Here is a 12,312-nt window from a genome sequence, read left to right on the forward strand (position 1 = left end):
ACCCTACTTTTAGGAATGAAAAACAGATGAAATACTAGCATATAAAGAGTGGAGTTAAAAGAGAAATGTCAAACTGTGATTAGTTTGAATTTCCTCACTTAAATTTTGTCAGGATATGTTGTGGACAAATTTGGGTTGATGAGAGCGAGAATATTTATGGAAGTTGACATATTACCACGGATTTTTTAAGGATCATCTGACTTCAGTGATCTGGTCGATTTTATAACAAAGTAATAGTTAGAAGCAATTGATGAGGTAGAGGAGTGCATATTCACGATATGTCTAGATTTTGTCAAAGCATTTCATAGGTTGCCGAATGACAAGTTGATATTTAAATAGCAACAAGTAGCTATAGATATGCTAGTGGATCTGATTGACAGTTGGTTATCTGGCAATCATATGAGTTAATTATCGTAAAGCAGTGTCAAGGATTTCTAGATCCTATTGCTGTTGGATCGTTGTTTTAGTGGATTGCAGGATTATATTTGCAAATGATACAGAAGACTGGCAATTTTTATTAAGCATGTTGTCGATATTCTTACTTTTCTAGAGAATTTGAAAAGGATAGAAAGGTGGGTGGGTATGTCAGTGTAACGTAGCCAATCACCAAAAGTCTTTTGGTTTACATAGATTCAAGGCTGTATGTTCTATTGTGTGATGGCTGATAGGAAGTTGAAGGTAGGGGACTGTAAAAGTGGTGAACACAACCAACAGGATAGCTATAATGGTGAGACCTACAATTAGCAGAGATATGGATGTGGCGGTTCCATGGTGTCTGATCAGACCACACCTGTAGTGCTATGGACATATCTGGATTTTGAGGGACAGATAAACTTTGAACAGGATGTGATGAAAGAATACAGAAGTAGGTAAGCAAGATAATATCAGGATATTGAAGTGATATTGAGTATGAGGGACTGATTAAAGCATGCCATCTACAAAAATTAGTGGATAGAAGGAAGGGTAATATTGAGACATAACTTCTTCTCATCAGATGAATGTTGGGAAGATTTTTTGAAGAGTAAAACAAGGACATGGGCCATCCTTTGAAGGTTTTGCAAGGATAGAATTTTTGAATGGATTGTGTTGCGTGCATGGGGTGGCTCAAATTGTTTCGAGGGTGCATATCGTGAATGAGTTTAAAGAGTAGTCGATAGTAAGAATCGGCTTGTAGTTTGTTTCTGCCCCAAGTAATATTTTTAGTTTTTTCCTACTTTTTATTTAAGAAAATGCAAAAATCATTGCATTTTCAAATTTTTTATTTTTAAAAAATGAAAATAGAAAATTTTGTATTTCATGAAATAACTTCCTACTATCATCACACTTACAGAATTATTGAAGATTTCAATCTTTCAATTGTTTGTAGTTCGGTATTGTATCAGACGCATTGACAAAATCGAGAAAATTCAATGTATAAGCATCTCCTCTATACGGTACAATGGGGTCATTCTATTGTAAATTAAACTAAGTCACTGAAACAACGCTTCTCCATAACAAACTCATGCTTTCCTCCCCTGGCAGGATTCTTATTCTTATTAATCCAAGTTTGTATTTATTCCAACGACACCTTCACGACCTGCATTGGCAATATTTTTCTCTCCTTCCACTTTTCTGAGATGTTCTCGTTGTCAAACTTTTTAAATAACTTGTTAAAAAAAAAAAGCTAACACTGTTCCTTTTGAATTGATCAAAAGGCAGCACTAGCTCATTTGCGTTTGCCCTTAATACATTTGGTAATATCCCATCCAGCCTTCAAACATATTACCTTCAAACTTATTTTAAATTCACTTCACTTTCATTAACTGATAGTCTCTGAGATTCTTCAGTTGTTTCAAGCATTACTACTCTTACATGAAATACCGACAAAATACCTGAACATTTTCATTATACGAGGGGGGGGGGAAGGCTGGAAAAATTATATTGAAGCAAATGATATAACCACAAGAAAGAACATACTAGTAGCAGAGTTATGAAGGTAACTTGTGTTCTTTCTTGTGGTTATATCAGTTGCTTCAATATCATTTTTTGTTCTAAGTGTTTATCAGAACTTTCCAGCCCTCCCCCTCGTATTTTCTACAGATGTTACCTGTGTGCCATCTCCAGCAACAAAAATCATCCACTTTCTTCTGTTAGTGTCCTCCCCCCTTCCCATTTAAGTGCCATATCCTATCTAGGAGGTTGACTACCATGATTTGACTTATGGTTAACTACGGGCGTTACGACATGTGGTGAGGACCCTATCTCTTCCACATATTGTAAGTATTCATGGCTTGAAATCCGTGTGTTTGCCTATTCTGGGGAACGAAAAATCCGAGTTTTGGGTTGAAAAAAATCCCCTCTACCTCCTTATGAGACCGGCTAACTCACCTTTAGTCGAAACAGACCAGATAAAGTTCCTCACGTCATGGACGGGAATCGAACCCAAGTCTGTCCGACCAAAGGGATTCGTCTGTACCGACTGAGCTACGGAGGCTGTCTACTACCCACTTAAGCGAAACAAAATCCTAGAAAATTCTGCATTTGACTCAGTCAATCTCCTTCATTCATCATTTTTTCTTTCTTCACTACACTCATCACTGTCCTAGCAGCTGATGTGTACCCGCCTATTTATACCGCCTTCATAATTATATTTTTCTTCCTCAGCTTCTACATAACTTCTTGATTCATCCATTTCACCTTTATTCTATTTATCCTTCTAACTTTAGCATACACTCTGACATTATCACCAGAAACTGATTTCCCTCCCTTTGAAGAGATCGTGCCATGGAAAATGACAATTTCCTGAGTTTATAACAATCTCCTGTTCTGTTGTTCCGCTCTCCTCTGTTATTGATTTTATTATTATTATTTTTTTTCAGTGAAGCTTTTATCCTGCAAAACAGACAAACTTGCCAGTAAAACACACTTAGTTAACAGACATAATATACTGCCTCATCGCCTTAGTTGCTTAGGCCGTAATTCTAAATAACCCAAACCATTCCTGCCTAGTAGACCTGTCAAAAGCACATGATTACTGTGGCTAGGTAATGACATCATTTTGGCTTTCGTCTGTGTCACTGTATTAGACATTGTCAAATACATTCGTGTGGCTTTAGCCACACGTTGTATAAAGTAGTTATCATTAAGCAACAACTCAAGTACCTCATTCTCCATATTCACACGTTTCCTGTTCCCATCTTCATCTGTCTGTCATCTCATCTGCCGGAACATCTCAGAATCGACTCCCTGTGCATTATTTGGCATATAGCAACACTTCATTAAACATCTAATGTGTCCTCACCTGCCTTTTTCAATGCTTGAGAGCAATAAATTAAAATCAATATATGTGAAATTTTAAATTTACAACATGGTACATATTCTCGTCTCTGGCTCTTTTGTTTCTTGAATGAGTTTTATAAGAATTAGTTACGTGGATAAGAATAAACATTTGACACATAACAAGTGGAAATAATACAAACTCCAGTACGTGATGATAAGAAGTACATTAAGATAGATATGAAATTACGAATTAAGAATAACAGGCACTAAACGCCACGATGTGGATCTAAAATATCCTGGTTATAATAAACTATAATTCAGTTATCGAGCGGTTTCTTCACTAAAAATGCAGGTTACTAAAAATTGTATTTTGTTGCTTACGAAATGCTTGTTAATATTGCACTTGAGAAAGTAGGTCGGGTGAATGGCCTTGTTTGACTCAGCTCAACTCTCTCCATCTCTAGCGGTCGCTTCTCATAACAATGGGAATGTTTTAGTCTGCTACATGACAAGGTGAATGCTTAAAAGTGACGTATTTCCGGTTTCTTCTTTGTAGAAGGTTCTAGACAATTTCTCCTTATAGCACTAGCTTACATACCTGTTAAGTTGTAATATGCTAAGGGCAAAAGTCGAGAAATCTTACTGCGATTTACTGTATTTCCCATAATTATGTTTGAAAGGAATAAATATTTTCTTTTAAATTAGTAACAATGTGCAAATTATGGTACCGAACTCTTATGTATGGGGTGGGGGCTATAATTAGCCTCTGTTGAATTAATTGGTGGATTTAAAAAATGCCACTTTCTTTAACGTTTGAAATTCTAATAAATTTTACATTGAATTTTCAGCAGTTTTAGAAATTAACATTCCATAAATGGCTTACGAAATTCCATGTTGCTACATGGAATTTCGTAAGCCATTTATGGAATGTTAATTATACATAAACTATTTACATTTATATACTAATTAATTCTGAAAATTATTATATAAATGTACACATTTATATAATAATTATACGGAACCATCCAGGTTTTTAATTTAGTTATCGTCGCCACTCTCCACTTTTTGTCCCCTCCCCTCAGATCAGAATCCCATATTCTAATCTCTGATTCTTGTCGTACGTAGACTTCTTTGTGCAGACCAGACTACTTCATTTATTTCAACCAACGGTCTGCCTGCCCAGCCATCCATTGCGGACCTATTATGCAAGGCGATGTTTTTGTCCGCTTTACTGTACATATTCTCAGGCTGATTGTGGGATGAAAACTGAGAGAGGAAAAACCTTATTGTCTTGTGACGGTTTATTTCACCTTCTCTTGATAAAGACCTTCTATTCGGAATAAATGTTTTTCATGCAACGACAGGAATGATTCTTCAACCAAAGAACGCATGTCGCATCATTCATGCGACTTGCGCTGCAAATGTGTTTAAGCAGTGCTTTTTTTCTATATAGCGTAACGCACCGGAACGGCGTTCCGGCACCTATTTTTTTTAACAGTTTTTTCAAAAGTAATTTTTTAAATAATATTCGCGCGTACATAACACGTGCGCATGTGTGTTACCAGGCGTCGTCTGGTAACACTAAGGCTCTAAATAGTGGCTTAGTAAAATAGTGCCTAAATAAAAAAATACTAAAGATAAATTATATTTAATTCATTTATACGACTCCGTGACAGCAACAGCCTTTCATTTAAATTAAGATTTGAATATCATTTTCTTTAATAAAAAGCTTAACAAGATGTGAGTTCCGGCACCTTTTTTTCTAGAAAAAAAGCACTGTGTTTAAGTATCATGTATTATCGGAAACTTCATGAAACTGTTCCACAGAGTATGAAGATAATGTTTTTTAATTTTGAGTTTTAAAATTCAGAAAAATAAAGTGTACCACATAAATACTTATTTGATTTAATTTTTTTTTGAAAAAAAGTTGGATTTTTTTTGTTTTGTTTTTCTTTGTTATTATTATTATTATTACCACGGGCTACTCCAGGAGTCCTTAGACTCATCGAGGGAGGCCCTAAACATCATGTTCACACAGCTGTTCAACATTCTCACAGTATCTATCATACCTTGCCTTGAACTCGCTCACCGTCATAGCACCCACAACAGACTCTGGCAGCTTATTCCACTCATTTACCACTCTAAAAGTAAAGAACCCAGCTCTAACACCCCTGCTAACCACGCTCTTGCCCAGCTTCCATGGGTGTCCCCTAGTTCTCCCACCACCAGTCCTGATCTCAAAAATATCATCTGAATTAATCCTATAGAATCCTTTTAGCAATTTGAATGTCTCAATCATATCTCCCCTTTTTCGCCTATCAACTAGTTTCTGCAACCCACAAATCTTCAACCTGTTCTCATATGGTGCATTCCATAGACCTGCTATCATCTTAGTCACTCGCCTCTGGATCCTCTCAACCTCCTCCCCATCAAGAAGGAACCGAGGTGACCAAATCTGGGCACAGTAGTCGAGATGAGGTCTTATCAGGGCTCGGTACAGAGGTACAATAACTTGTTTTTCTCTGCTCGTCAAGGTATTTTTCAACAACCAAAATAAACTGACTGTACCGTGATCCTTCCAACCAGGCTACGCGAAACCTCTTGTTGCAGTTATATCACTTCTATTTGGAATATGCATATTGCAAGTACTTTGTATAACATGTTTTCAGAATGAATCATCTGTTTATTACTAGCTTTTTCTTTTGATTAAAGGAACAGACAAGAGTCTGTTTTACATTGTTGCTTTGTCATGAAACACTACTATGTTCACTGTTGAATGATAACATTTTCTTTCTTGAATAAATGCTTGTAGTACTTGCACACAGTCTTTAAATGGATTAAGCAGTGAAACAACTTGTTCTTTCTATATATATGAAATATGGTACTTCCATTTAAAAAAAAAAAAAAAGCCCTCTTGCACCCAAATGGTAACCAGCTGTTTGGATGCACAGGAGATGGGCCAGAACAGAGAGATAGAGAGAGAGGCTTGGAGTTCATAATGTTTGAGGGAGGAATGTATTTTCAGTGGTTGTGATGGATTGCATCCAAATAAGAAAGTAGGTATGTGGCTTTGAGAAATTGGAGTGTAAATGCTTGGTGAAAGCTAAATGTGTCAAGTCACAGAACCTTCAATGACTCAGATAGATGAGAGAAGGGATGTACTCCCAGATATGTGGATCGAAGCTGTGTGGAGGAAAACTATGGTGATGGTAGCAAGGGTACTGTAATGGAGGTATGCTAATTTTAGTCTGAGATAGTGCTATATTTATGATAATAATCCCAGAAGAATTAAGAACAAAGGATAGGAGTTTGGATAATCATTAATTTGACTATGACCTTTCCAAATGACCTTAATAGTAATTTGGAAAGCTGTTGGCATTGTTGAAAGGGGGCTAACCAGTGGGTGATATACTGGCTAGAACAGAAATGAAGACGCTGCATATTCCAAAAAAAAGGAATGATAAAAGGGGAGGGGTGGCTGCATTATTAATGATAGCAGAATTATACCCACTGAAAATATAAATCAGGTAGGGAGGTGGTGGTGGAGTGGAATGGGGTTTGAACATGGGATAAAATAGAACTGAGAAACATTAAGGTGTGAATATTTTCACACCTTAAACTAAAAGCATTATGGTGTGAAATAGCAGTAAGGAGGATGATGAAGTCTTTCATAGGGCACTGCTGTAAGCCCGACGTGATTAGGCAGATTAGTTTTACAAATATGAAGATAGTAGCCTTTTTTTTGGAGGGGAGGGGGAGAATTCAGTTATAGCAATATAGGCCCAGGGAGGAATTGGCACATGACGGAGATAACACAAGAATCAAGAATTTTGGATTTGGTAAAATATTTGAGAATGTGATTGGGATTGATGCATCAACTTTGTTCCAAGTTGTGCAGCATGAGCATGTGATCTGAGTGATGATTAAACTGATGGAGGTTTCAAGAAAAATAGGATATATATGAATTATAAGACAAGGGATTATTACAATAAAAGAGATGACTTGGCAGATATCATGGAAACAGGAACTGGAGAGAGGGGAGATCAGTACCACTTATTTTCAAATAAGAAATATTTGAAAATGGCAGTGACTGATTGTGTACCTAGAGTAAGAAGAATAAATAGATAGATGTGAAATGGATGAATGCTAAAATTAAGCAAGCAGAAATTGTGGAATGAGTATTATGGGAAAAAGTAGCAAACAGTTCTATGAAGAGCAGATAAAGTATAAGCTAGGAAGGTGATTAGTATAATATGGAAGAAGTCAGGCATGAGACGCATTGCTAAGTAGGCCAAGAAAAACCCTATGGCTTTTATTTTATACAGCCAGTAGGAGAAGGAATGATTATGTGCAGTGGTGCACCCGGGGAGGAGGCGAAGGAGCCCTGCCCCCCCCCCCCAAATAAGAAAAAGGAAAAAAAACAATAGAAAATTTTCCAAAAATCTTTTCCTAATTAAAATTAATTTTTTTATTAATGTTGTGTTATGTCTTCTATTTCTATACTACTTATGAATTAGCGATCATTGCAGATGCTCAGTCATTGGTCGTATGCGATGCGCAGTGTGTATTCTCAAATCGTCTACTCAATTCTACTACCCCCCCATCAAAGATTAAATCCTGCGTGTGCCACTCCACTGATTATGTGAAGATTGGCCTGCTGGGTGGAGATGGTGACTAGAGCATGAGAAACTATTTATTGATCACTTTGAGTATTCATTGCAGATGAAGATGTTATTTGATACCAGTGAAATCTTCTGGTCTTTGATAGTATTCTATCAAGTTGTGCTCAAAATGTTTTTTGCTTCAGAATTGATGCCCTTCTGATATTTTTGCAGTCTGTCATACTCATCTGGCATCCATCTACTCAAAAGTTGGAAACTAGCATAGTTTCCAACTATGCTAGTTTCCCCCCTCCCCAAGGGGAAATAGTTTCCCCCTCCCCAAAAGGGCACTAAAAGTTGGCATCAAACTATTGTTCGATTGCCCTCATCTCATTTTTCTTGAAAACAGCCCACTTCTTCACCACCTGGAGGCCCATCAGTTAATGAATGATCACCAATATGGATCAAGTACAATCACATGAGTTTGGGAAAAATCATGTAATTGTCCCTATCATTTCCAATGCATTTAATTGGATCTGGCATTTAGGTTTGCTTGCTAAACCTTTTTCTTTTATTGGCAATTTCTTTTCAGAAATGAAATTATTAGTGACCCCTGTGGCAGTACTGATTAAGTTAGGTTAGGTTTTTTATACTGTAGTATCAGTTCTTGAGTAGTTTTAAAATAAATGAGAAATGTAAATAATGAACGTATTTATTGCAGAAAATGCACACATAGTTTAATGTTATATAATTAAATTTTTATAGTTTACAAACTTTACATATGCAGATAAAAATCAGTGTTTGCTACAGGGGCTAATGCTGGTCTTGAAATTCTCACTTGCTCTTCTTATCATTCAGGGATTAAGAGGTGTGATTGAAGTCTGATTAGCGGAATAATGAATTACCGACCATTTAAAACTATATATTTAGAAATTTATGTACATTTAATCATACAAATACAACATTTATTTTACAAATGATATTCTATCTTTTTCAATTTACCTACTTGAATACAAATTCTACCCTGCAGTTCTTCTTTATGAACTGGTCAATAACATAGTCATAAAAAGTTGGTTGTAACTTAATTTTCCCAAGCAACACGCACACTTGTAAAGGCTGGCTGAAGCTCACTGGCTAGAGCTACGTTTATTGTGTATGGCCTGTGTTTAAGCAACAGAGTGAGATGACGTGAAATGGCTATGTGCGGGCATTAAATCGCAGTGCTGCTGCTGCTGCGAGGACCCAGAAGCTCCTACAACCGAGCAATCCAGGGTAACTTTGACTAGACGAGCAAGCATTGGCCTTCGATACACAATGCAGAGCTCAATTATTGCCGCGCAAGCTTAAGACGTCTTCTGTCTACAAAAATAAAAGCCTAAATGGAACGCTTATAAATGCATGCATTTATTAAAAATAAATATTACTTCTTTCTCAGTTAATGAGCTTGCACAGCAAGCATGGAGAATTCGCCCCTGGTTTGCTAAGACCCCCAGAATCTTTTTCATGACCCCTGGAGTAGTCACACCTCACAGTTTAAGAACTGTTGTACTAAATTATCATCTTACTGGCTTTGCTCTTTGCAATTCAGTTTGCTGATTTGCTCTCTGATCATTCATTATTATTATTGTTACAGGTATCTCCATGGAGTCAGTAGACTCATCGCGGGAGACCCAAACTAGCAAAACAATATCTGTCATATCTCTTCTTGAATTCATTTACAGACGAAGAACTCGCAACTAAGTCAGGCAATGAATTCCACTCATTCACCACCCTCCATGCAAAAAAACCTTGTTGTGACACCCTTTTTAACCACACTCTTCTTTAATTTCCAGGGATGACCTCTTGTTCTTCCATCACTATCACACAGCTGAAACATTTCCCCTGCATCAATCCTATAAAAACCTTTCAGTAATTTAAATGTTTCTATCATATCCCCTCTTCTCCGCCTTTCAACCAACCTCTGCAATCCACAATCTATCAATGTAGGGAACATTTTTTACATCACTCACCAACTTAGTCACTCTTCTCTGAACCCTCTCCATAGCCTCCTCTCCAAGGAATCCAGATGACCAGACCTGAGCACAGTAATCCAAATGTGGAAGTATCAACGCTTTATAAAGGGGAATAATAACCTCTTTATCTCTGGGTGTCAGTGTGTTCCTCAACAACCAAGTAATCCTATGTGCAATCTTGGACACCTTAGCAATGTGTTCCCTGAACTTCATCTCCCTGTCTACCATCTCCCCATTACATGTTATATTGGATGATTTCCTCTCAATACCCAGTATCTATATATTAATGACATTTTTCTGGTTGAAGAAACAGTAGCTACTTATCTCTGAAAACTGTTTTGCTATTAGAGATAAGTAGTATTCCTATCTTGAGCCGTTCTATGCTACTGAGTTCCTGCTATCTGTTTAATCTCATCCTCCCACTGTCTCTTTGGTCTTCCTGTAGCTCTTTTTCTGAGACAAAATATAAAAAAAATCCTAATTTAGACATTCTAAAATATTATTAAATATAAAGTAATTCTAAAACAAACATTTGCTAATATAACTACCACAGACAACTATTTCATCATTGCCAATCATGTGATTGGCTTGTTGTCCAGAAGTGATCAATGAATACGTCATAAACAACAAGAAAAGTTGTTTTAAAACATTAATAAATAACAGAAGTTACTAAATCAGCATATCAAACACTTTTAACATTGGTCAAATAAACAACCATGGTTCCTATAAAGATGCTATAAAAGTTTTATAACTCAATTTTGTTCAAGCCTGAAAAGTTTGAAAAAATTTTCAGGCCTTTTATAGTCAAAACATCATCATCAGCCATTTTCTGTCTGCTGCTGGATGAAGGGCTCTCCTATTCATTCCCATCTTGAGCCTTTCTATGCTACTGAGTTCCTGCCATCTCTTTAATCTCATCCTCCTACTGTCTCTTTGGTCTTCCTGTAGCTCTCTTTCTGAGACTAAATATAAAAAAATCTAATTTGGACATCCTAAAATTTTATTAAATATAAAATAATCCTAAAACACAAACATTTACTGATATAACTACCACAGACAACTATTTCATCATTGCTTTACACTATGCTGTGGGTATTCTCTGTATTATTATACCACATTTACCCATTTTTATGAATTGCAAAACAATCAGTAACATTACTTACTGCAACATTATTACCATTATTACCATATGTTATCTCTTTGATAATAGGATTATCAAAGAGAAATGTCTACAACCTCTTCATTTCACTAACCTTGTAGTAGTTCTTAAGTGATCTCAGTTTCATGATCTTGTCAGTATGACAGAAATTAAAAACCACCCCATATATATTTTGAGTTTAAGAGAGTGACTGGTGAGATTTGAGTTGATGCAAGGAGAACAAAAATGGAAACAAGAGAAAGTAATGACAATGAAAAACGGAGGAAGTGAGAGGAAGGCAAAGTAAAAATGAAATAAGTGGAAGTCAAGACTTCAGAAACAAGGGAAAGAGAGATGAGAGGATGTCAGGAAAGTGGGAGATTATGGCAAGAAAGTGTGGTTAAGAATTGGTAAAATTTTATGTCATAAGACAGAGCTAAACTGGATCAAGAAGTTCTAGAATCCCATAGGGATAGTGGAATAATTTAATCGTCTTAGCTCTACTAAATAGTTAAGTCACAGAAGTATTATTTGTGGTTCTTTTTTCCAAAGGAAAGTATGCCAGAATGGTGAATTCTATTGCAGAGTGAGAATTCCATCCCAGATAATCATATAACAATATGCAAAATAGAACCTAAAGCTGCTGAACTAAGCTAAGGAATTGTCCTTAAATGATGTACTTTCATTGAATTTTCAGATCTGCCATTTGAGTGGTAGAGCTTTATATACCTTTTCCTTTTTCCCTCCCTCCTCACATGTGACAAATATAACATACACACATATATCATTAAATTTATTTATTTATGTCACCTACACATACAAGTGACAAAATCTATAACATAATAGTGGGAAAAAGAAGAAAACTGGGGACTATATTTCTCAATTAATTTTTTTTCTTTCTTTTTTCTTGTCAGCTTCTTTTCTTAGTGAATCTTTTAAAAATCTCCTTTTCCTGTTTTTTAATATGAATTTTTTTACTTCTGTCTCAGTACTGATTACCTTTAATTTAACTTTTTTTTAAAATATATTTCTATATTTTTTTTATGAAATGCAATACATTTCTATATTTTTTTTTATTAAATGCAATATATTTCTAAACATTTCCTTTTTGTTAGATGCACAAGCCAAAATTAATGTTCCTACTAGTGGTTCTACATGTTCTTGCTCTCAGTTGCAAACCCAAAGGAAGAGAAGAAAGAAAAAAAGAACTGGTTCCAGCTTGAGTGCCACCAACTTTGTTGGTATGTTTCAAATGATTACACCTTTCAGTATATTTTTAGTGGCCCTTTGTTCATTTTTTTTT

At 35.9% G+C, this 12,312-nt stretch overlaps 1 protein-coding gene across 1 annotated transcript in view; it reads left to right on the top strand.

The window, feature by feature from the left end:
• The window catches only part of LOC150095378 (MAP kinase-interacting serine/threonine-protein kinase 1-like), a 248,497-nt gene that overhangs the window by 85,888 nt on the left and 150,297 nt on the right, over positions 1-12,312 (top strand). The window contains exon 2 of the mRNA XM_090410350.1: positions 12,125-12,250. Within this exon, the coding sequence (XP_090266476.1) occupies positions 12,125-12,250 (126 nt within the window). The remainder of the gene's footprint in view (positions 1-12,124; positions 12,251-12,312) is intronic.

Source organism: Typopeltis vanoorti, chromosome 20, assembly GCF_054136105.1.
Source record: "Typopeltis vanoorti isolate ZY-2024b chromosome 20, IOZ_Tvanoo_1.0, whole genome shotgun sequence".
Taxonomy (NCBI): domain Eukaryota; kingdom Metazoa; phylum Arthropoda; class Arachnida; order Uropygi; family Thelyphonidae; genus Typopeltis; species Typopeltis vanoorti.